The 24,039-nt window shown below is 45.1% G+C and overlaps 1 protein-coding gene across 7 annotated transcripts in view; it reads right to left on the bottom strand.

The window, feature by feature from the left end:
• The window catches only part of HDAC4 (histone deacetylase 4), a 367,147-nt gene that overhangs the window by 304,034 nt on the left and 39,074 nt on the right, over positions 1–24,039 (bottom strand). For all 7 annotated transcript variants that reach the window (XM_037849277.1, XM_037849273.1, XM_037849274.1 and 4 more), the window contains exon 2: positions 21,752–21,992. In XM_037849277.1, coding sequence (XP_037705205.1) covers positions 21,752–21,773 — 22 coding nt within the window. In that variant the 5' untranslated portion in view covers positions 21,774–21,992. The remainder of the gene's footprint in view (positions 1–21,751; positions 21,993–24,039) is intronic.

The following is a 24,039-nucleotide window of genomic DNA, read 5'->3' on the forward strand; positions in this document are numbered from 1 at the left end:
TGATTCTGCCTCGTTCCAACAAGGCAGGGACCCCTCAGGACTACAGGAGGGTGGGCTTCACGGGGAAGGCAGGTGAGCTAACCAGGAACACCTTGAACTCTGGCCCTCTGGGACCGCCACCCAAGGCTCCAAGAGTCCATCAACAACCAGAGAAACACGCTGCCATTAACTCTGGGGAGTGGTAAGAGCCGTGTGGGCGACAGAAGTGTTCCCACGCCGGCTCACCTTCACACAGCATGTCTTTTTATCTCTAAGGAGGGCAGTGAGTCCAAACATCAAAGTAACTGAGTTTTACTAGGTCTTCTGGTCATAAAGCCTTGCCTCCTGTGGGAGAAAAACATGTCGGCTTCCTTAAAACTCAATAGTCTATAATTCAGTTTGTAAATAAAATTAAATTTATTTTACATGTTTTAAATTTGCAATTATCTGAGTAAAATGCACTTTTAAATATCACATACCAGGCACAGTATTTATAACCTAGTAATTATATGAACTGCATGGGTTACTAAACAGAAAAGGTAAATTTTAATCCAGAAAAATAATTCCCACCTCCACTCCCCTCCCCCCAAAAAAGCTGTCCAAGCAGAAAGCTGTTCTGTGCTGTGCTTTCAGGGCTAAGAGTCCCTATCCATGCTGCTGACCCAGGGCTCACCTCTGACCTCTCTGTCCTCAGCTGCCACTAGAATGCAAGGACCATGAAATCTAAGAGCCAAGAGGAGCTAAGACACTTTAATAAGCGTCCCTGGCCTGACAGATGACAAACTAGAGCCCAAAAGAGACGAGCAGCAGGCTCAGGCCCTGCCCCTGCAAGGCAGGGGCACCTAGAGTCGGTCGACCGTCACAGGAAAGGACTTCAGCTTTTCCAGAGGACATTTCCAGCACCGTTGGGATAGAAACGGCATGAAAAGCAATGACCTACAAATTATTTCCCAAGCTAAATCCTGAATGAATTCTTCATTCATCCTGGGAGGGGGAACCAAGGGGTGGAGTGAGGGCAGGGAGGGGGGCAGGCAACCTCTGCACACTGCCTTCGATCAGACCTCGGACCGTTTACAAGGTGCTATATAAATCACCTCATAAAAAATATGAATAAACACGCTATAAGAGCAGCTCAAGACTGCAGATACATTCAGGGCACTTTTAAAAATTCTCAGCAGTTATTTCATTGCGATACAAAGACCAATGCAGCTCTGTAGAGTCACTTGGGATGTGTGAAAAGAGAAGTCCTCATACAATGCTCTGCAAAAAAAACATGAGGGAGAACGGGCATACACGGGGCGAAACAAAATGAAATTACACCTCTCTACCAGCAGATGGAAAATATGTCAGCTGGCATCGACAGGTAAACCTCAACTTCCACTTGGGCTACAGCAAACGAGCTTTCCTCAGACTAACTCTCCAACAAGGAACCAGGAGGGCTGGAACATAAGACATACCTATGTATGTTTGCAGGCTTTGGAATCAGAACTCTACTAAGGCAGCCAGAACTTGAGGGCCCAAAACATAAGAGAAAAGCCCAGCTCCCCTGGAGGCATGCGCTGACCTCCAGCAGCTGAGCTGGATGGCCCTGGGTCTCCAGGGAAACGAGGACATGCAGCCAGCCAGGCTGGTCCATGCCAACACCCAGGCTCAGCCCCAGGTCAAGGAGGAGGCCGCAGGGACAAGAAAGCAAACTTCATACCTGAAGGTTACCAGAGAGAAAGAGGGACAGTTCATAATCAAGGGGCTATTCCAACAAGAACGTGTCAAGTTATGAATTTGCTCTACTTTACAAAGCTTCAAAATGTCCCAAAGCAAAAGGGACAGAGCTAAAAGGATAAATGATATCAATCATGACAGCAGAGTGTATCAACAATCACGGCAGGACATTTAAAAACACTGTTCTCAGTACCTGATAGAAAAAGCAGACAATAATATCAGTAAAGTAATAGAAGATCTGAACATTATGGTTAACTTGACTTAATAGGCACATAAAGAAGTGACAAATCTCCCTATCAGACATATTCTCTTCAAGTTTACATAAAACATTTACAAAATTGACCATATAAGTCAGCCAAAAAGCAAAACTAAAAAAATGCTAGAAATTGAAATTAGATTCAGTAAATTCAGTGACCACAATGAAGTTAAATGAGAATTCAATAATAAAACAAAAGCAAAAAAAAAAGGTAATTTACAAATGGTTGAAATTAATAAATACATTTCTAAATAATCTATGAGTCAAAGAAGAAACCAAAAATGAAACTGCATAATATTCTAAACTGAATGATAATGGAAATAACCAGAAAAAATAATTATGCAATCCAGCTAAAGCCATATATAGGTAGAAATGTAGAGCCTTAATTGCATTTTTTAGAAAGGAAGAAAGACAAAAAGAAAAAAACAAAACAAAAAACAAACAAAAAAAACTCTAAACATGTTTATCTTGATTGATACAATAATAAATTAAATCCAAAAAAAACTGAAATAATAACAGCAAGAGCAGATATTTATGAATGATTAAAAAAAGTCCAATAGATCATGTGAAGGTTAAGTTCAGGTATCAGCTTGGCCAGGTTCTGGTGTCTAGTTATTTGATCAAGCAAGCACAGGCCTGACAGCTACTGTGAGGGTATTTCATGGATTTAAATCATCAGTCAGCTGATTGCATCTGTGGCTGATTGCATCAACAATCAACAAAAGAGATTGCCTTCAGCAATGAGAGAATTCTCATCCAATTCGATGAAAGCCTTAAAGGGAGAACTGAGGATTTCAGCAGTCAGAAAGAAGAATTTCTGTCTCTACTTCAGCCCCAGCTTCTCCTGGGGAATTCATCAAACCCTTCATCAGAGTTCCCAACTTGCGGCCTGCCCTACAGAATTCGGACTTGCCCATGCCCATGGTCACATGACCCCATTCCTGTAATAAATCTCTTTTTATTTGTAAATATTTTATTTTACATATGTGTAGTTGTACATATTACATATATCATTTGAATATAATACTTACATATATATGTGTGTGTATATGTCCTGTCAGTTCTGTTTCTCTATAGAACCCTAATACAAAGAGAATTTCTTTAAAATATTAACACAAGTAATAAACCCCTAACAAGTTCAATGAAGGAAAAACGAGAAAGAACAAATAAGCAGTATCAGGAATGAAAAAGAAAATGTCAATAACCACAAATCCCACAAAGATGACAGGAGGGTGTTTAAACAGCTCTATATATCAACACATTTGAAAACTTAGATGAAATGAAAAATTCCTAGTAAAACTAAACAAAGCAAAATGACACAAGACAAAAGAGAAAATCTGTATAAGTACTATGTCAGTTGAAGATACAACTCAGAAACTTCCCCACAAAGAAAACTCCAAGATGGGTTCATCACGAATTGTTGCAAACATAAAAGAAAGAAAGAACATCAATCTTACATAAACTCTTCAGGAGAATAGAACAGAGGTTGGGAAACCATAGCCCACTATTTTTGACAATATGGCCCATGGCCTGATTTTGTAAAATCTGCAAACTAAGAAAGGTTTTTACATTTTTAAAAGGTTGTTAAAAAGAAGAAAATGGAGGAGGAGGGGGAGGAGGAAAAAAGAATCATCAGAGACTGTATGTGATCCAGCAGTGCCTAATATATTAACTATCTGATTCTTTACAGAAAACGTTTGCCAATTCTAGAAATAGAAAAAGAAGGCATCCTCATCACATTTTAAGAGGCAAGCATAACCTAACAAACATATTTCAAGAAAAGAAAATTACAGGTCAATCTCATTCATGAATTTTGATGAAAAAAAATTAAACCAAAAATAAGCAAAACAAATCCAGCAATACACACACACACACATACACACACACACACACACACACATTAAAATTGAGTCAGATTTGTTATGGAAATTTAAGGTCGGCTAAAAATCCAAAAGTCAATCAATCAATAAAATTCATCACATTAACAGGAAAAAGAGGTAAAAATCATACAATTAATAGAGTTAAAAAAACATCTAATATATTAAGTTGAACCAGACAAAAGTGCCATTCTGTAGATCAAAAAAGATCACGTGCAATTTCATATGGTTCAGCCTAATTTTTTAACAGCTATTCATGAGAAAAACTCATAGCAAGCTAAGAATAGAATTGCATTAACTTGACAAAGATTATTTATACAACCTACAGCAAATTCCACACATAAAGATGAAATGGTGAAAATTGTCCATTGATATTCAAACCAGACAAAGATGACTACTATCTACTATCACCAATTCTGTTCAACATTTGACTGGAGATCCTAGACAGTACAACATAGCAAGGAAGCGCGTTGAGGTTTAGAGGTTTACAAATTAGTAAAGAAGAAAGAAGACATTCACTATTCACTGACCAAAGAAGCCATACAACCCCAAAAGAATCTTCAGATAAACCCGTATAATAATAATAAGCTTATTGTACAAGGTGTCTGCAGACAAGTTTACAAATTCTAATTGTCTCTTAACATCTCACAAACAAAAAGGGAAATGGTAAAAGAAAGACTGGCATCAACAAACAATAAATACCTAGAAGATCGTATCTAACAAAAGAGATGAAAGACCTCAACAAAGAAAACTACAAAAGCTCCTTGAAAGAAATTTTAAAAGACTCGAATAGAAAGATCTACCATGTTCATGAATAGGAAGTCATAATATGAATTAGTTTTATATGCAAATCAATGCAATCCCAATGGAGATCTTGGTAGAAACTGTGTTGAAACTGAAGAGGTGATTTCAAAATACAAAGGACCAAGAACAGCCAAGTCAATCTTTACAAAGATAAAAAAAAAAAAGTTAAGAGGACACACACTACCAGATATGATTACTAATTATAAAGCTATAGTAGTTAAGACAGCGTCGTGTTGGCACAAGGAGAGACAAACAGACCAATGGGCCAGATTGAAGTCCAAAAACAGATCCACACATATTCAGATACGTGTCTTACGAGAGAGGTGGTACTACAGAGCATTGTTCAAAGGATAATCTTTTTAGTAAATGCTGCTGGATCAACTGAATATCCAAATGGTAAAAAGTAACCTTTCATCCCTATCTCACACCATATTAAAAAAAAAAAAAAAAAAAAAAAAATTCTATTCCAGGTGGATTGTAAATGTGAGTGATAAGACAATGAAGGTTCCGGAAAATAATATTATAGAATGAAGAATAAAAGGAGAACATCTTCATGATGTTCAAGTAGGCATAAGGAAAATGACTACTAAATTGGACTACATTAAAATGAACGTGTTCATCAAAAGATACCATTACGAAAGAGAAAAGACAACCCACAGAGTGGCAGAAAATAGCAGCAGAAACAGCTGACAAAGGACCCATACCGAGCATCCATAAATAACTCCTACAGATCAGTTAAGAAAGAGAACCCAACACTTGAGTAAAGAGAACACCTAGACGGTCAAAAACCACATGAAAAGGTGCCCAACATATTTAGTCATCAGGGAAATACAAATTAAAACCACAATCACTAAAATGAAAAAGATTATCAGCGCCAAAAGTTGGTGAGGCTGGAGTGCATGGGACAGGTGGAACTTCCACACACTGCTGGTGAGAGTGTAAACTGGTTCAATCCATTTGAAAAGCTGGCAACTACACACCCCTGACACAGGAAATATTTTTAAATACATCCTTCTGTGGACCAACAGACTATACAAGAATGTTACAGAAGTATTGTATGTAACAACCCTGTGCCAGTTTGAATGTATTATGTTCCCCAAAATGCCACTATCTTTGATGCAATCTTGTGTGGGCAGACCTATCAGTGTTAATCAGATTGTAATTCTTTGAGTGTTTCGTGGAGATGTGCCCCGACCAACTGTGGGTGATGACTCTGACTGGATAACTTCCATGGAGGTGTTATCCCACCCATTCACGGTGGGTCTAAATTAAATTACTGGAGCCATATAAATGAGCTGACAAACAGAAGGAACTCAGTGCAGCTGTGAGTGATATTTTGAAGTGCAGCTGAGAGTGACATTTTGAAGAGGACCTACAGCCAAGAGGGACACTTTGAAGAATGCACAAAAGCTGAGAGAGTAACTGCAGATGAGAAACAGTTTGAAGACGACCGTTGAAGGCATACTTTTGCTCCGGAGAAGCTAAGAGAGGACAAACACCCCAAGAGCTACTAAGAGTGACATTTTTGAGGAACTGCAGCCTAGAGAGGAACATCCTGGAAGAAAGTCATTTTGAAACCAGAACTTTGGAGCCATGTGCCTTCCCAGCTAACAGAGGTTTTCCGGACACCATTGACCATCCTCCAGTGAAGGTACCGATTGCTGACATGTTACACCCTGGACATTTTATGGCCCTAAGACTGTAACTGTGTAACCAAATAAACCCCCTTTTATAAAAGCCAATCCATCTCTGGTGTTTTGCATTCCGGCAGCATTAGCAAACTAGAACAAACCCTAAACCGAAAACAACCCAAAGGTCATCAACAATGGAATGGATAACTAAGTTATAATGAACACTCTACAGCCTTGGAAAATGAACAGACTACTACTGTAAGTCAAAACCTAGATAAATCTCACAAGCATACCGTTCAGTAAAGAAGCAAGAACAAAAACAGTAAATATTATATGATTCCATTTATGTAAAGTTCAAAAACATGAAAAACTAATCTAAGGTGTGAAAAGCCAGAAAGCTGGTTTCCAGAAGGTGGGGGGGGGAGGGACGGTGTGCAGTGACTGAGGACAGACACAGAAGGGGCTGCTGGACTGCTGGAAATGGTCCATTTCTTGATCTGCAGAGCAGTTCCAGGTATTTTCCTTTCTTGAAAATTCATGGAGTGGAATGCTCCTGGTTTGTGCGCTTTTCTGGATGCATGCAACACTTTGATAAAAGCTCACTTAAAATGGGTAAATCTTCAGCACTGTTTAAACAGTAACAATGAAAAGATTGAAAACAAACTAAATGCTCATCAATAGCAACTTGTTAAATCAATGGCATCAAATCCACATATGGCCATAAAAAAAAGAACAAGGAAACTGTTTTTACCCTAATTTAGAATAATCCCAAAGGAAAAAAAATAAAAGTGCTGAAGTATCTACAGTATACCACCATTCATGAACAAACAGGTGGGCAGAAGAGAATATCAACACATTTATTTTCTTTTAGCTCAGATTTTAGTAACCTACTTTTTTTTATAACAGTTCTAGATTTACAGAAAAATTGGGCAGCTAGTACTGAGTTCCCATCTAGCCCTACCCCGACTCTGCACACAGTTTCCATGTTATTAATTCTTAGATTAGTATGGTACTTTTGTTCTAGCTAATGAACCGATATTGATTAATTATTTATTGACTGGAGTCCCTCCTTTATTCAGATTTCCTTAGCTTTCCCCTAATGTCCTTTGCCGGTCGCAGGACCCACCCAGGGCACCACGTGACATGCAGGCGTCAGGTCTCCGTAGGCTTCTCGCAGCTGACCCATTTTCTCAGATGGTCCTGGTTTGTGACAACCTTGACAGTTTTAAGGAGTGATCAGTTTATTTGTAGGAAGCCTCTCTCTTGGGATTTGTCTGATGTTTTTCTTGTAATTAGACTGGGGTTTTAGGATACGGGAGGAAGGTCATAGAGGAGAATGTATTTTTAAATGGATAAAATACCTCTAGAAGAATACACAGGGAAGGTAGCATTTGCTGATACCGGGAGAGTAGCTGGGTAGCTCAGGACAGGGAGGGAAAGGAGGCTTTTCCTTTCATGCATTTTAATTATGAATTTTATCCTTGTGACACAATGATCTAAACAAATAAAACAAAAATAAAAGTTAGAAACTTAATGGGAAAAAAGGTAAATGTGCACCATGACCAACAGTTCCAAAGTCCTCTTGAATCTGTCTTTTCATCCAATATTTCCAAGCCACAAACCCCTGTGAAGAGAAGCCCACCCGCCTTCCTGGGGGCAAAGGGTCGCCCACAGCAGCATGAGGAGGAGCAGGGGAGAGGAGATTTGGGGGCAGCAGACCTCTGGGTATTCAACTGCCCCCCAAGTCCCCCCACCCCAGTTCCCTCCAGACACCAGGTGCCCAAAGCTCAGCACGAGCTCGCTGCAAACCTGGACCAGAAGGAGCCCCGGAAAGGTAGTGAAATGACGGAGAACGACACTGGTTAGGGCTTGTTTTTTTTCCTTTTCATTTTAAAATTTTGAAACTTTTCATCACAAACTGAAAGGGTTTTCCAGAAGTCTCTGATTCCGTCATATTCTTTTCCACATACCTCTAACCCCTATTAAATGTACTTGCAAACACTATTCCTCAAGAAGCCAATCCCACCAAAACCCTTCTGCCCTTTCATAATTATTGGTGTTTACCGAAAGAAAAATAAATCCCTTTTTTACATGCCTGAGCATCAGCTGGCTAACCTTTCCCAGGAAACACTCCCATCCTAACATGACATAATTCATCCAGGACCACTCAAGGCCAGGTACTATATAAAACCGTCTGTTAAAATGGAAGAAGAGGGAGGGAAGCACCAAGCTGCCTTCTTAGACAAGCACTCTGGACCCTGCATCTCAACTGCCCCAAAACGGCCCGCAGGGGCTCACAGGCCTCCAAACCGCTTTCTTTTTTTTTTTTCATCACAGCCTTCGCATGAAATGTGTTCCTTCTAAAGCAGCCTGGAAAGCAATGAAGCTCTAATACCTACTCAAAGGGAGCTCAAAAAAACACCTAAAATCTGGGTTTCATTTCTTATTGGAATGTCTGATAATAATATCAGGTCATGCTGATGAGACCTACAAGTGGCAACATGGACCATCTTAGAAACCTACTAGGCACAAGTAGGCTGAAGTAAATTAAATGTTAAGGCATCTGAGCTAATTCCCTTCCTGGAGTCACAGATTACAATACGCACTCCACTAGCAGCTGGTTGTCACACAAACAGCCCAGAGGGACCGAGTAAACAGCAATTCTCTGGAGACACCGTCATCAGATGCATATGGCAATTCAGCTTTCCATGCCAGCACAAAGAACGCATCAGGTCTGGGAAGGCAGAGGTGTCCAACATGCGGGAAACTCAGACCAGCACAACACAGCCACTCCCTGCCCAGGGAAACCCCACCTCTGGCTCTACTAGAGAACCTCACCGAAAACTGGCTACCTCTGCAAACGTTCTCTTTCCAACATCAAAAAATCAGGACTCAGGAGAGTAAACAAAATGAGGCCTAAGTTTGGTAAATGACAAAGAAAAATCCAAAGCTTCCCTCTTTAATTGCATATTGCAGCAATTAGCAACCAAGTCAGATGGCCGCTGCTGGGTTTGACATTTCATAGCTCTTCCCTTCCTCTGAGCTCCCAACCTGCTTCCAAGAACAAGGATGAATTCACAGCACAGCCATGTATCTGTCCAGACACAGCTTCTGCTTCCAAACATATGGCAACGGAAGAGACAGGAAGCTCCCAAAGCAGCCCCTGGTTGTGAGTGACAAAGCTTTCCAGGAACAGAGTGAGCCCGACAGAGACAACTGGCTTTGGCTGAGGTCTGCAGACTAGGCCTGCGAGAACCAATTAGCAGACTGGGCCAATTCCAGGCCCGGGACAAGTTACAAATAACTATGAGACTACGGAATGCTGGCTTGCTTTTGTATACACCTATGGCAGGGGGGTGGGGGTGGGGGAGTGGGGAGAAACCCTCAGATTCCCAATCCCAGGGGCCAGGCTTAAAGAGAAGGAACACCAAATGGATGGCCACTCCCTGGTCTGGAAACCCAAGGAAGGCAGGCTGTGCCTCAAAGCAAGGAGTCAGCCAGATGCCCCCCACCCCCCAACCCTCGGTGCCAAGACCAGAGGCCAAGGAAGGGCAAAGAGTGCAATCTCAGCTCTCCAGCTGGTGTGGTCCGTGCCCTGCTGGGTCTGCCTTATCCAGCCCCCAGTGCACTGCTTCTGAGTCCTCTGAGGGCGCCTTCCGTGCAACCCAAAGCCGGTTTGTCCCAGGGGTGTGAGCAGCTTCCTCTGGGTCTCTTCCCTCCCCACCCCTCTGCACAACCTGCGCAGGACAGCCTCTTCGCATCATCTTCTCCTTCGCAGAGCCTCTGCTTCACTTTGCCCACACTGGGCCAGAACCCCGTCCTGCGCCACCTTTCCTGGCACCACAGCGGCTCACTGAAGCCCACAGGATTCCCGTGGCTGACCCTCCCAGACACCCTACTGGCCAAGCATCAAATAGTGGCTGTTTACTAATTGACAAGCTAAGTAACAATGTTGCAACCTAAGTTCAAATTTTATTCATGTTTGTTTTTTAAAATACAAAAATAACATTTGATGTTAAAAATTTTAAATATTCACCCCCCAAAATCTGAGAAAATAAATTCGTATTATTTTTCTGGGGCACTTTTCTAAATCTGTTGGAGCTGGTCAAGAGACCCCTATGGACTTTGATACATATAATTTAGAAGTAACAGAGATCACTGTATCCAACCGATTCTGAGCTAAGTCTATCCAGCCTTGTAGGTCCTGCCGAAATCTGAAATTCCTTGAGGAGCCTACCTGCAGTTCCAAATGGTTGCCAGGAGGAGCACACATGTAAAATTAACTGTGAATAAACAGGAAACTTGCAGTTAACAATAACTCGCAAAAAGTATATATTTGGTTTACATAAAACTGGAAATTATAAAACATGACTGTTTTGCTTCCCAGCTGCTAAAACAAATACCACACAATGGGCTACTTAACAACAGGAATTTATTGGCTCACGGTTTCAGAGGCTAGGAGGCTTGCTTCTTGCCAGGGTCAGTTATCTGCTGGCAAGATGGCCATCTCTAGGGTTCTTTGGCTTTTCCATCACATGGCGATGTGCATGGCGGCCTCTCCTGGCTTCTCAGTTCCATTGTCGTCCAGCTTCTGGCTGCTTCCCATGGCTTCTCTCTCTGTGGCCTTCCCTATAAGGCCTCCAGTAGTAGCATTAAGACCTATCCTGACTGAGGTGGGCCACATCCTATCTGAAGTAACCTCATCAGCAGGTCCCACTTACAAAGGGTTCATACCCACAGGAATAAAAACTGTTTTTCTGGGGTAAATGACTCCAAGCCACCAAAAAGACTCCATAGAAAATAAGAGTAAAGCTGTTATCTCGACAAGTGACTTTAATCAATGTCCCAACATAAACATCCCCGGCTCAGATGCATCAGCTTCTCCCTGTTCCTGCCCAAGAAAGGACAGCAGTACCACACAGGCCCCAGAGAAGCTGAGCTGAGCTGCCCCTCAGCCAGCACGGACACAGCCTCAGCCCCTCCCTCTCCACACCACCAGGAGGAACAGCATTCTATGAAAAGCTACTGAGGAATGGGGAGTAATAATAGAAGAAAGTCAAATCCCAGGATGATGGAAAAGCAGACAGACAGTCTAACTCTCCCGGAAGCCGCAGAGAGCCCCCAAGGGGGGAAAACCACATGAACTCCAAGCCTGCCTCCCAGTCCCTGCCTGCGCAATTCCTAAAGGCTTGGACAGAAGACTGTGGGGGGCATCAGCCCTCCCAGAGCAGGTCCTCTCTCAGCAAGGTACTCAGACATGCCATCAAATGGCCTCCTCCTCCCATGGTAACTGCCTGGAAACAGGGGCAAATACCTTCTCAAAAAACATTCTCTGGAGACATGAAATCTAAGTCCACGTTTAGAAAAGCACCACCTTCCTAGATGAGAGCCCTCTGTGAAGAAGAAAGGCTCCCCTCGAGAAAGGTGCCTGTGGATGGGGACTGGGAAGCAAAGCGGCTTCCTGCCCTGCAGTCGCTCAGCAACTGTGGAGTGGGCATCTCACGACCCCTTTCCCGATGGCTCAAGGCCCAGGATGGGAGCCTGCAGGAGAGGAGGGCCACTGAGGGCGGGCTCCCTCTCCAGCAGACTTGCCTACACCGCCTCTCAGAACACTGAGCTTACCGCCCTGAATCAACGAACGCCGGCCCCATCACCCTAAGCTCCCACTTCCACCACCAGCAGCACTACCATCCACAAACTTGAGATTTTCAACACATACAGAGCAGCAGGCACTGCAGAAAATAAAGTTCCCAGTCTCTCTGGCCTACTGCTAACACTTCCCAAAGAAAATGCTTTCCATGTCCCCAGTGTCCCTTAGCACCTTCTCAAATTTTCTAAAACTGCTTTTCATACACTATTATCAAAGAAAGAAAAAATAATTAACTCTGCCTCCACCCGCTCCCTTACCTCTCAATGAGACTAACATAAAGCAGCGCTACGGAGCCGTGTGTGGACGCGCCACAGGATGAAAGGCGCCTCTGCTGGCACACAGCCACGCCCAGGCTGTGCAGGTGTCCTGGCAAAGTCGGCGCAGGGCTGGCACCTCTGCGCGCACACACGAGCAGCAGGCAGGTTTGCGTCTGTGCGTCAGCCCATGGTGGGCAGACGGGTGCCGGCGGAAACAGGGCTTTAAGAATCAGTCAATCAGCCCTTGATTTGGATTAAACCTATCTGAATATGAAGATGAGGCGCATCAAGAACTGGAATCCTGCTCCTCGGTCCTAGAGGGAGGGACTTCCCCTGAACACATCTTCCTCCAACAGACACGGTGAGGTCAGCCAAGGTTCTTCACTCGCATCCAGAGGTCTCGACACGCAGGAGCAGCCTCCACGGGCCTCTCTGCAGCCCCACAGCTTCAGAGACCCACTGCGTCACAAGGTGGTGAGAAACACAGTCTCAGTAAAAGTCCAGTTGTGACGGAGGAAGGAGGGCCAGGGAAAATTCCCATGTAATTAAAAAGTAGTAAACTTAGCCAGGAATGAAAGAAAATCAAGATGTAACCTTTAGCTCTTGCAATGTATTCTCATGGCTTTAGTTCCTAAACACCACGTCTCGAGCAACCTTCCGAAAAAATGACCTCGAGTTTCTGGGAAAAGCTGTCGCCATCACGAAACCCCTTTGGGCACAGGGCTCCAGCAGCGGGTCTAACAGTGCCTCTCTGCTGGACAGCAGGTGAGCGCCGAGCCAAAGGGCCAAGGCGAACCCTAGGAGATGTGGCATGTGAAAACAAATTCCCCTGATTAGGCCACTAAATACTTAACATCAAGACACTTAACCAACTTTACATCATTCTTTACAAATGTTATTTCAAATGGAACACAGATTTGTCATCTATATGTTTTATTTAAAAAATATGTATCACTGAAGTAAACTTCACTACTACCTTTCAGAAGCACACAGTATTAGTAACTGTGAACGTCTGTTTCCTGCCGGCCTGTGCTTCAGTAAGGAACCGTCCAGCTCCGAGTGAGGGTTACCGCGCACGGGTAAAAGGTGGAGGGAGGGGCCTCGAGGCCAACTGCGAGACGCCGCTCACCCACAGCGGGGCTCCTGGTCCCAGTGGGCACCGGCAGCAGTGGGCCCAGGCCGCCGGGAGGGAGCCCGCCACCACCTCCAGGCAGCTCTCCAGGGCCCGGGCATGTCCATGCCACTCGGAATCACTGGCGACTGCTCCTTGCCCAGCTCCGCGAGAGGTGGGATATTTATGTATTTGTTTATTTATTTAGGATGGGGAAAAGGAGGGAGGGGGTAAATAAGAAAATAATATGATAGGGTTTCCTTTCATCCCTTCATTCACTGTTTATCACACTTTTTAAAGACCAATACTCCCAATGTCTTAGTGATCAAGTGGTTAGAAGCAAACCAAATTTTATAAAGAAAGCCAATTTGACTAAAAAATTTACCTATCTCATTTGCTTTTTTTCCTAATCATTACAATTTTCCTAAAAGTGTCCAGTTTTTAATGTTCTTATGGAATAAGCACATAGAAGGCTGATAAAGTGGGAGTAAATGTGAGAAGTTTCAACCACAATCCCCTAAATTTACCTGGCACAACAGTCAACCAGTGGGTTCCTGCAACCCCAACTGTCTAAGGACTGGCAGGGAGAAGCTGAGGAAAAGTGCATAAATATAAGCAAGACACATTCCAGGCAGCACAAAAGCCAAGAATCCGACAACAGCAAACGCCACCCTTGTTTAAAGACTGTACCACTGAGCATGTACCCCCAGAGGGGCAGTGCAGAGGGACACAGAGGCCCCACAGTCCTTTCTCCACACCTGTAGCCAAGGCATTTGAACCAGCAGGCAAATCAGGTAAATCAGATCATATCAACTTACAGACCACAGCCCTCCAGGACCCCAGCCCACAACGCTTCCCGTTCACGGTCCACTCCTGGGCTCCCGCTGCTCCCCTCCTTGGCAGGCAGACTGAGCTTGCATGTCCTTCCTGACCTCACACATCCCTCTGGGGACTTCCTTGGCCCGTGCCTTTCCATCTCTCACGGCATGAACCCTACTGAACCAAGGTGGCCCGCTGCCCCCACCTGACCTGGACCTGGGAGCTCCATGCCAGCCGGTCAGATTAATTTCTTCACTGGACCCAAAGTGCTCAGTGACCTGCCTGGCAGAGGCTCACGTCCCCCAACATGGAATGACCTATCCTCTGACCAGGTTGGCCTCTGGTTAGCTGCCTGACTGCAGGCTAGCCAGCTGATAGCAGTAAATCTTGGTTTTCTCGTTTGTAAAACAGAAATAATGTTTTCTAGCTGATTTCACAGGGATCTCGGGCAAAACCAATGAAATAACTGCAGGGTAGAGAGTCAACCTGAGCTACTACTCATTTTAGCCTCTTAAAAGCACCACAGGAGTTGATTTGGAGCAAGCAAGCAATCAATGTTGATTTATTATAAGTTTCAAACATCTACAGGTAAATATAGCCAGATCTTCTTTATACCATCCCAGGTCTTTCTATCCCCCAGTGAAACACACAAGGGCCAACTGCGTCTGGTAGGCGGCTGCACACCTGTCCACCTGCACACCTGCCCCAGTCAGCTCCCGCCCCACCGGCTCCTAATTACGGCCCTTCAGCGCCACATGCCAGGCGGCTCTCAATGGCTCCTGATGATCCTCCCCCCGGGGTTTTCTGTCAAATACACACTGGTAGTTCATTCTTAAATCTCAATATCATTAATCATCCAACATTCAGCATCTCAGAACTCAGAAATTTGCATTTCTACAATGGTAGTTTTGAAAAAAGGACATGAATGCAAATGTTCCACAAACTGTGTAACAATTTTCAGAGAATTGCCAAAACAAACCATCAATCCTTCATTGACAGTGAATTTTCTGAGCTCTTCATAAGGACTGAGCATTCGTGATTTTAAAAGACAAAACACAATTTGAGCATTTAAAAAAAAAAAAAAATGTAGGTTGAAAAACAAGTCATTATGTCTACATGATTTCCAGAACAAACCTTGGCTGATTAAGATCGCAGATGATGATGGCATGGAGAATCAGGGAGAGCAGAAATTCAAAAGCCCAATGCTCCTGCACCAAGGCGGCTGGGAGAAGACCCGGGAGCAGGGAGGCTTAGAAAGGCTGCACTGCGGCGTCGGAAGCGCATGGTGCTGCTGGTGAAAGCTGCTCTTTAGAAAGCAGAAGCAAGCAGGCAAGAGGCTCCAAAAGCATCTCCCACCCTGCCCTTCCAAGAGCCAGCCGGGCCTAGCTAGGGCCTCTGACATCCCCACACCGGGCGCGGCTCAGGATGGGACTCAGCCCGGGCTCAGAGGTCCCTCGGGTGCTCTTCCAGCTCCACTGCCTGGAGCAAACTCAGCCCCGGGGCTCCGGCAAGCTGGCTGCCCCGCGGACCTGCCTCCACCTCCTCCTGAGGGCCCAGCGGGGCTGCCGGCCCGTCTACTGCCCGGCCGCTGGCCTCCCTCACCTCTGGACTCTCCAGCGGCCTCTTTCGCCCCTGCCGTCGCCAGCCGCTCGGAATCAATGCCCTCTTTTTTTCCCTGCAAGTCTGTTCTGGGTCCTCAGGATTCAACTTCTCCCCTTAGAACTTTGCAATCCTCCTGAAATATTCAGTCATTGTAGAGGGCAATTTAAATGCCAGAAAAACGTTCCTTTCAGCAACAATTTCTGTATTAAAATCTAATAACCTCGGCAGTTAACCGCTGAATCAGACAGACCCCCTGACCAAATAAACAAAGACTGAAGAGTGAAGGAAGCCCAGACCTTCGCTCAGGCCAGCCTGGGGGCAGAGAGCCTTCTCCTGGGAGACTCAAAGGATTAAAATTTTACAATGGTTTGAAGAAATCAAAATACCTTGAAAGGCACTAATCACCAGTTACTGTGGACACAGACATTTTAGTTGATTTTAGGGAAATAGAGGATTTCAGGCTGGAATATTAAGAAATCAAGGAATGGTAAAAATTAAAACAATGATCTTAAATACACAGGTTGTTCGTAACTAAGCACCACCCAGGCTTCTCACCAGATGCGGGAGAGATTAGGACCCGCGAATTTTCTACTAGACCAACAGAACCCCTTCTGCAGCCTCCAGTGCTAGAGGTTCTGGTTCTGGTCAAAACTGCCCCCGGGCAGAAACACCATTGCACGGGAGGCAAGCTGCATGGGAGGGTTGGGGTGGTGCTGAAAGCATGGCCGAGCAGGGACACCCGCTTCCTTGTGAGGCACCCGAGGCACCCCTCTCCCAGGAACAGGGGAACCACGAGCAAAGCCTGCTGCCCACCATCGGGGAGGATCAAAGGAACGGAGAGGAAAACCGCTCCCTGTGCTGCTCCTGGGCCCACGAGGGGTGTCCCCACCCCATCCCCCATGTTAGGCCATGGATGCCTCTTCAAAGCAGAAGCTCTGCCCTAATAAATGCATCCGGACCTGTCTCTGCACATCCCCAATGGGGAAAAGTTTGGAGGGCTGGGTTAGGCAAGAAGCCTAATATTCCAGAACCTCTTTTCATTCTTACTATCAAAGAGGAGCTCTTTCAGGCTAAATCAGTCCAGGCGCTTTCTGTGGGCTGCTCCCATCATTAGAAGTAGTTATTCAGAGCAATAAAACCCCAACAGTTAGGCGCTTTGACGTCAGAGAGCCAGGGCCTGGTGCTGGCACGGTGCACAGAGAACGGCAATAAAATCATAACACATACCTCACCCAGCACCAGAGAGTTCTAAAGATGTACAGCAAATTAAAGGTCATTTTATCACCAGACAAAGCCAAATTACCCTGCAAATGTGCAAGAGGGGCCCCCCATGGTAGCCAGAGTCCAGCTGGGGCCTGACAGGCCCTGGAGGAAGCGAGCGCCGGGCAGCACACGACGCGAGGCCCTACTGCGAGGCCGACCAGGCAGGACCCAAACCAGCAGCAGCCAAGCCAGGCCATCCAGCAGGCAGGGACAGAGTCAGAGACACCGAGCAGCAAAAGGAGGTACAGACAGCCAGGAGGAACCAGAAACTGCAGCATCCAGCAATGCAGAGACAGGCATGGGACACGGTCCCCTTGGGTTGGGAGGAAGAATGCCAGCATCGCTATGCTTGAACACAGCTGTAAGTTTCCGTTCAAAGTAGCAAATCGTGCCTACTCTTCTACCTCCAAACCCTCTAACGTGACAAAACAGAAATTAAAAATGGAAATACTTATAGCAATGGTAGACAGTGGGCAAACAGTTGCATCAACTGACAAGAAACCTGGAGGAATTTCCCAGAAAATAGAAATCTGACAGGATCAAAGGAAAAAGCCATACTAGCGAGCAGTCCTCCACGCCCCACAGGCCGCCACTAGTGAAGGAAGAAGTGCGCAGTCCCGGCATGGCGCCCAACTCCCAAGCCGCAGCAGCGCCAGGAGGAAGCCACAGGTGGAGCCAGTGGGCCCAGAGCCCCAAACCAAGCAGCGGGAAATGGCGGCTACTCCTGCAGCTGGAGAGGGCTGAAGGCGGCAGAGCACCAGAGGGAGACGTGGGCACGGCCGGCCAGCCTCAGACCACAGGTAAACCAGACATCCCCACAGACAGAGCAAAGGGATGAAGGCCCAGGCCCATCAGACAGCCCTGCCCTGCCCAGCTCTGTCCCGTCTTCACAGTGCCGACCCACTGAGAGAGGCAGAGGCCACAGGAGCTGGTAAGTGGCAGAAGTACATACAACCTGAAACGAGGGGTAGAACAAGCCCAGATGAGCCTGTGACCACAATAAATACCAATGGGAAAAATTCCCCAAATAAAAAGGCAAAAACTCCCAGGAGGAGAAAAAGCAAAATCCGTCATCTACTGTTAAGCCGTAAAAAAAGAAAGACTTGGAAAGGTTAAAGATAAATGAATAGAGAAAGATTTGTTAGATAACCAAGGGCAGAAATACTTTTATGAGAAAATAAAATTTAGGGCAACAAAATATTAAAAAGAACACAGAGATACTGCATTTTGAAACAAGACACCAAGAAGTTCCAGCCATTAATTTTTAGATAGTGAAATATATAAAGCAAAAAATCATCAATAATGTAAAGAGAACTTACAAAACTGTAATCATAATGGAAAATTTCACACCACTACCAGGTATCAAGCAGACAAAAGCATGAATAAAACTATACTGATTCAAATAACTCAACTGAGTTAATACATATTAAGTAAAATAAGTTACAGAATTTTAAATACAGTATCTGCATATAGAGAGCTTCTTTAGACCCAAACAGATAGAGCATACTTTACCTCCTCTTCAAATGACCAGGTGGCATGTAGACGATTTGATTATGTCTGCACCAGGTCATACAAAAAGTGTACATGCCCATCTATACAGTAATGTAAATTCAAACAATAATTTTCTCTTACACTGACAAAAAGAAATAAATTGAATCTCCCCAGTGCTGGTGCAGATGAAGGAAAATGCACATCCTCACAAACTATAATTAGGAAAATAAACTGAGACAAAGTTTATGGAGCAATCTTTCCAATAACCATAACAACGTGTTAAGCGCGCAAGCCCGCTGACCCAGCAATTCTACTTCTTGGAATTTATCCAAGGAGATACTTAGAAAAGTGTACAAAATATATGTAAATAATTGTTTGATGCCAATTTTGGGCTGTTTTAAATAGTGCTGCAACCACATAAATATCTATCTACAAGTCATCAAAAAGAGTAAGTTAGATTTATGTACATGCTGAGCTCAAGACATTCATAACACATTAAAATGAAAAACTAAACACAGAACTGCACATATAGAATGATTACACTCTATTAAAGTGTTTATGCATATACCCCTATCTGTTTACACACACAGAAAAGACAGCTCTCAACTCAACAGCAGCTCATGCCGAGGACAAGACAGGGAGAGCTGGCAGCATTCAGTGTCACTCTACACACTTCAGTTCATAGTGCTTAATCACTTTTACAACAAACATATCACTTGTTTATATTGATAATTGATAAATCGATAATTTTAATCAATAAAACCTTCACATCCAAATATGACCCAGAATCCTGCTCTTTAAAGCCCATGGACACCTCTGGTGCAGGACAAGTGAAGGGTGTGGGGACATCCTGGGGCAGTTCCAAAGGCGATGCCCAAGTCTCTCCTGGTCAGAGCCTGGCGGCACTCTCGGGCCTGGGACCCGGCGCCGAGGCTGGCAGGCTACTCGGAGCCTCACGGAGGCACAGCCTCCGTCCAGGCCAGCCACCATCCGCCCTCTCGTGTGGACGTAGGGCAGACACTGTTATCTGAGGGCCCCTAAAGGCCATGTGTCCTTGGAAGTGGCAGGAAGCTGGGCAGCCTATGGTGGTGGTTCTGCAGGAAGTAGAAGTCTATGGGGCAGGGAAGGAGTGGAACCTTTAGGACCTTTTCATATGGTGTAGGCAGTGGGACTTCCCAAGGAGGGGATAGACTGTGAAGCAATTCCCAAACTCATATGTCCAGAACACACTTCTGAAGTTAAAGCCAGACAAACTAAGTCTCCAGTACTAGCTCTGTGACCTTAGACAAGTTACTTCTCTCCATGTCTGAGATTACCCAGGGCTGTCGTGAAGACTAACTGGTCGTGAAATGCTCAGCCCAGCACCTAATGAAAAGCGCTCAAACCCCAGGAGTGATTTCCGTGGCCACCACCGATGGGTAGCAAATCATCGGCTTCCTCCCCCACTCAGCCCAGACACCCAGTCACAGAAATGTCCCCTGTGGTGGGGACAGCCCATGACGCCAGCAGCCCAATCAGCCTGCGCACGGGTCTCAGATGCCACCTCAGCCACCCAGCACCCAAAGGGACAAGGAAGGCTGGGCGAGGAAGGTGGAACCCCGAGGTGCAAGCAGAACAGCGTCACTGCCCCCACTCCACCCCCCACACACAGACAACTGGTCCCTCTAACTGCAGGCATGGACTCTGCGGCCTTGGGAAGTAGACACTAAACTGCTCCACAGTTCCCAAAGTGCCAACATCTCTGCCAAATAAAGACTTTCAGTTTGCTAAAGCTGCCATAATGCAATATACCAGAAATGCACTGGCTTTAACAATGGGGGTTTATTAAGTTACAAATTACAACTCTAAGCTCATGAAAAAGTCCAGATTAAGGCATCAGGAGGAAGATACCTTCTCTGAGGAAAGGCTACTGGCATCCAGGGTTCCTGTCACATGGGAAGGCACATGGCAACGTCTGCTGGTCCTTCTCCCCTGGGTTCTGGTTTCATTGGCTGTCTCCAAATGTCTCTGGGCATTTCTGTCCACTCTCTGGGCTTTTACTGACTTTTACCCTCTCATAAATGACTCCAGTGAAGGATTAAGACCCACCTTGGATGGGCTGGGTCACATCTCAAATTGAAATAGGCTAACAAAAAAGGCTCCACCCACAAGTCTGCACTCACAAGAATGGATTAGAAGAGCATGGTCTTTTCTGGGGTACCGAACAGACTCAAGTCAGCACAAAGGGCAATCAGAAAGAAACATAAAAGCATCTCAGAATTTCCATTCACATCAAATGACATATTCAATTCAGAAAGAACTTTTCAGAAACAATATTCTAAACAACAAATGGTACCTATAAAGGGATGAGAAAGATAAGAAAATGTGTCAATTTCTTATGGACTTCCTGCATATAGTAGGGCTTAATAAATCTTTACTGAATAAAGAGAGTGGGACATTTTGGGCTTAAAATGCCAACCATTTAAATCCCTTTTTGAGATTCAGCATTCTAGGAAAATTTAATTTAGCATGGACCCCGTGCTCCATGCCTGTGCTCTGTCCCTTCTTTAAACTCCCAAAGGCCCATAGACACTCCAACGTCCCTCCACAGAACTTCCTGGGCATCCTCTGGACAGCGGAGAAGAGCAGAGAAGCACCACACTCCAGGGCCTGGGGGAGCCCCCCTGGAGGCCTCACCTGCCTCTGTCAGAGGGTCACCCAGCATGTCCTCCAGAAGAAACGAAACTCTAGTGTGGTTACCAATATTTTAGCAAAGAAAACCTAGATAACTCCCAGGTGAAAATGGGAAGGGAGCCAGACACTACAAGTATCTTTTAAGTTACTAAATAAAGCGTGGCACAAAGTCACGGCCCTCTGACCCGCTGCAGGCCAAGGCAGGGCAGTCAGATGGAACAGCAGGGCCTCAAATCCAAACTCCAGTGGCTCCAATGGCCATCACGCAAAAACGAACAAACAGGTGTGAAATTTACTCGCCAAAACACAAACGAACCTTTAAATATCACCCACACTAAAGAGCAATTCTTTTCTCCTGGCATCAAAGAAACATGTACGCTACTCAAGTCTGCATGCAAATCAAGGCCAAAGACTTTGCCCCAGTCCTGGTGAAGGCCGTTTTTCTTTCACCTAGATGGAGAACAACCAATCTACAGCTGGTGCTGTCATTAAACAACAGGGACCATTACTAAGAAAAATAAAGATCTAAAATCCAGTTAGCAAGCTACAGTCCCAAGTGAGGTCACTTCTGTAAAGGGAAGCCCAGCTCCTTGCCAAGAGAATGAAGGGCCAGCCTCACCTGGGTGGCTCTGGGAGCTCATTGCTGGCAGTGTCTGCTCCTCTCGGCGATTCAGAAGGGCTCAGAACTTCCGCATGAACAATAGCTCCCAAGAGCTGCCAAGTAGCACCAGCACATGCAAGTGCAGAAACAGGGAGGGTGGGATCACAACTCGTAAACCCCAAGTCCCACCGGCAAGTCTTGGAAACCACGTAATCCACAAGCAGAGCGGAGGCCTCCAGTTGGCTTTCAAAAGATGAATCTGTAGGGTTGGAAAAAGAAAAAAGGCTTGAGTGATGCCGTGAGAGTCTTTATCTGAAGAGCAACAATGACCATCTAAAAAGAGAAACAGTGACTTCTTTTTGTACCCTCATTCTACCATGGATTTTTTTTCCCACGGCTTTGTGAAACAATTCACATGGAATCATTTCTACCAATACGAACCACTTGAGATTTTTATTAGTATATCACACATGCGTGTAAAAATGTCTCTGCAGAGCAAGGTTTCTCAACCCAGGCCCTACTGACACGTCAGGACGGAGATTTTGTGGTGGGGACTGTCCCGGGCATGGCAGGATGTTTAGTGGCATCCCTGGCCTCGGCCCAATGTCAGCAGCACCCCCACTCCCTTGTCATGACAACCAAAAATGTCTCCAGAGAGTTCCAAATGTCCCCGGGAGCAGTATCGCCACCTCCTCCCCCGTTTGAAAACAATCTCTGTGGTAGAGGTACCGTCCCCACCCATCCCAAGTTTCCTCTCGTGGTCGGGGGGCAGCAGACCATCCTCCAACTAAAATAAATTTATTCTATTCAAGTTATGTTGTTTTATAAAATAAATATGAAGGAAAATGCTTTAAAAGAAAAATCACTCTAATCCCAGTCCCACCCCACGTTTTTCATTTTTGCATATTCCCTTTCAGCCTGTATCCATGGACACATATTGTACATAGATGCAATCGCAGAACTTAAAATTAATTCTACATGCAGCTTTCCTTACTTAACATTACATCTTCATAATTACCATTTTCTCAGTTTATTCTCTGATTATAAAAGTAATACCTGCTCATCGCAGGAAAGGATCCACAACGCCACCACACAGAGGCAAGCACTTGCTGATATTTTGATACATTTCCTCGCTGTTGCTTTTCTTTGCCTTTGGCTCATACAAACTGCTAGCTATACAGATGCATGGCTGCTTCTTTTTGCTGACACTGCACCAGCATTTTCCAGTGTCTTTGGCACCTCCTGGTCTATCGCTGAGGGGCTGCCGCATTCCCCACTGCTGATGGACCCCTGCCCTGCCCCTCCCCAGGAGGAGCTGCCCTCCGCCCTCCCCCACCTCACCATTCACACGAGCCTGCCATCGGGGCACTGCCCCCAGACCAGGGGCGGCCTGAGGCACAAGCTGAGCCCATCCAATTCTGTCCCCCAAGACCTTCGTCTTCAGTGGATCCCACGGGGACAGGGAGCACTCAGAGCGAGCCCCAAAGAGACAAGACCAAGAACAACTACCACTGGGGTTCCCTCTCGTCAGTCAGGTGCTAGTCCTTTCCGAGCCCTCTCTCTTCATCTCTCCTTTTACTAGTGTCACCCTTTCCTCTTCCTAATTAAATCATTCAAAAGTTTTAGTTTTTCCCATTGTCTACAACTTAAGAATCCTCACCAATTCATTATTTAATGGATTACTCTTTTAAAGTTGGCTATTTGGATAGTTTCCAATGATGTATAATCTACAATTCTGTGATTGATATCTTTCTCAATATTGTTTTGTATCTGGTTATTTCCTTAGAAACTACATCGACTTATTTAAATCCAGGTTCAGAATTTTTATTCATCTTTTGGTCAGCAGGAACACTTCATTTTCTTGTAGAGAATATAGATGGCATACTTTGCAAACCCTTGAAAAATCTCATGACTCTGTATCCTTTACACAGAAACCACATTGCGGCTGAATATAAAAGTCTTAGATCTTAAATACTTTTCCCTGAAAATCTTTAGACTTGACTCCACCCTGAGCACTGGAGAGAAACTGAAGTCCAGCTGAACCGTGGTTCCTTCCGGGTCTACTTTTTCTGGGGTGGGGTTCTGTTGTTGGCATCATTTTCTTCTGATGGGATTCTGCTCCAATTTTCTTCTTGATTCTTGAAATTTACGAACATTGTCAGAAGATATACAGGAGACAGTGTCTTTTCCTTTCACTATGTCGAGTCTTCCCTCTGTTCGGGGAAGTGCTCTTCAATTGTGTTTTTCATCACTACTTCTGTGAAAAGGGGCCTGGCTGCTTCCAGGATCCCTAAGATGCCGGCTGG

Source organism: Choloepus didactylus, chromosome 9, assembly GCF_015220235.1.
Source record: "Choloepus didactylus isolate mChoDid1 chromosome 9, mChoDid1.pri, whole genome shotgun sequence".
NCBI classification, from domain to species: Eukaryota; Metazoa; Chordata; class Mammalia; order Pilosa; family Megalonychidae; genus Choloepus; species Choloepus didactylus.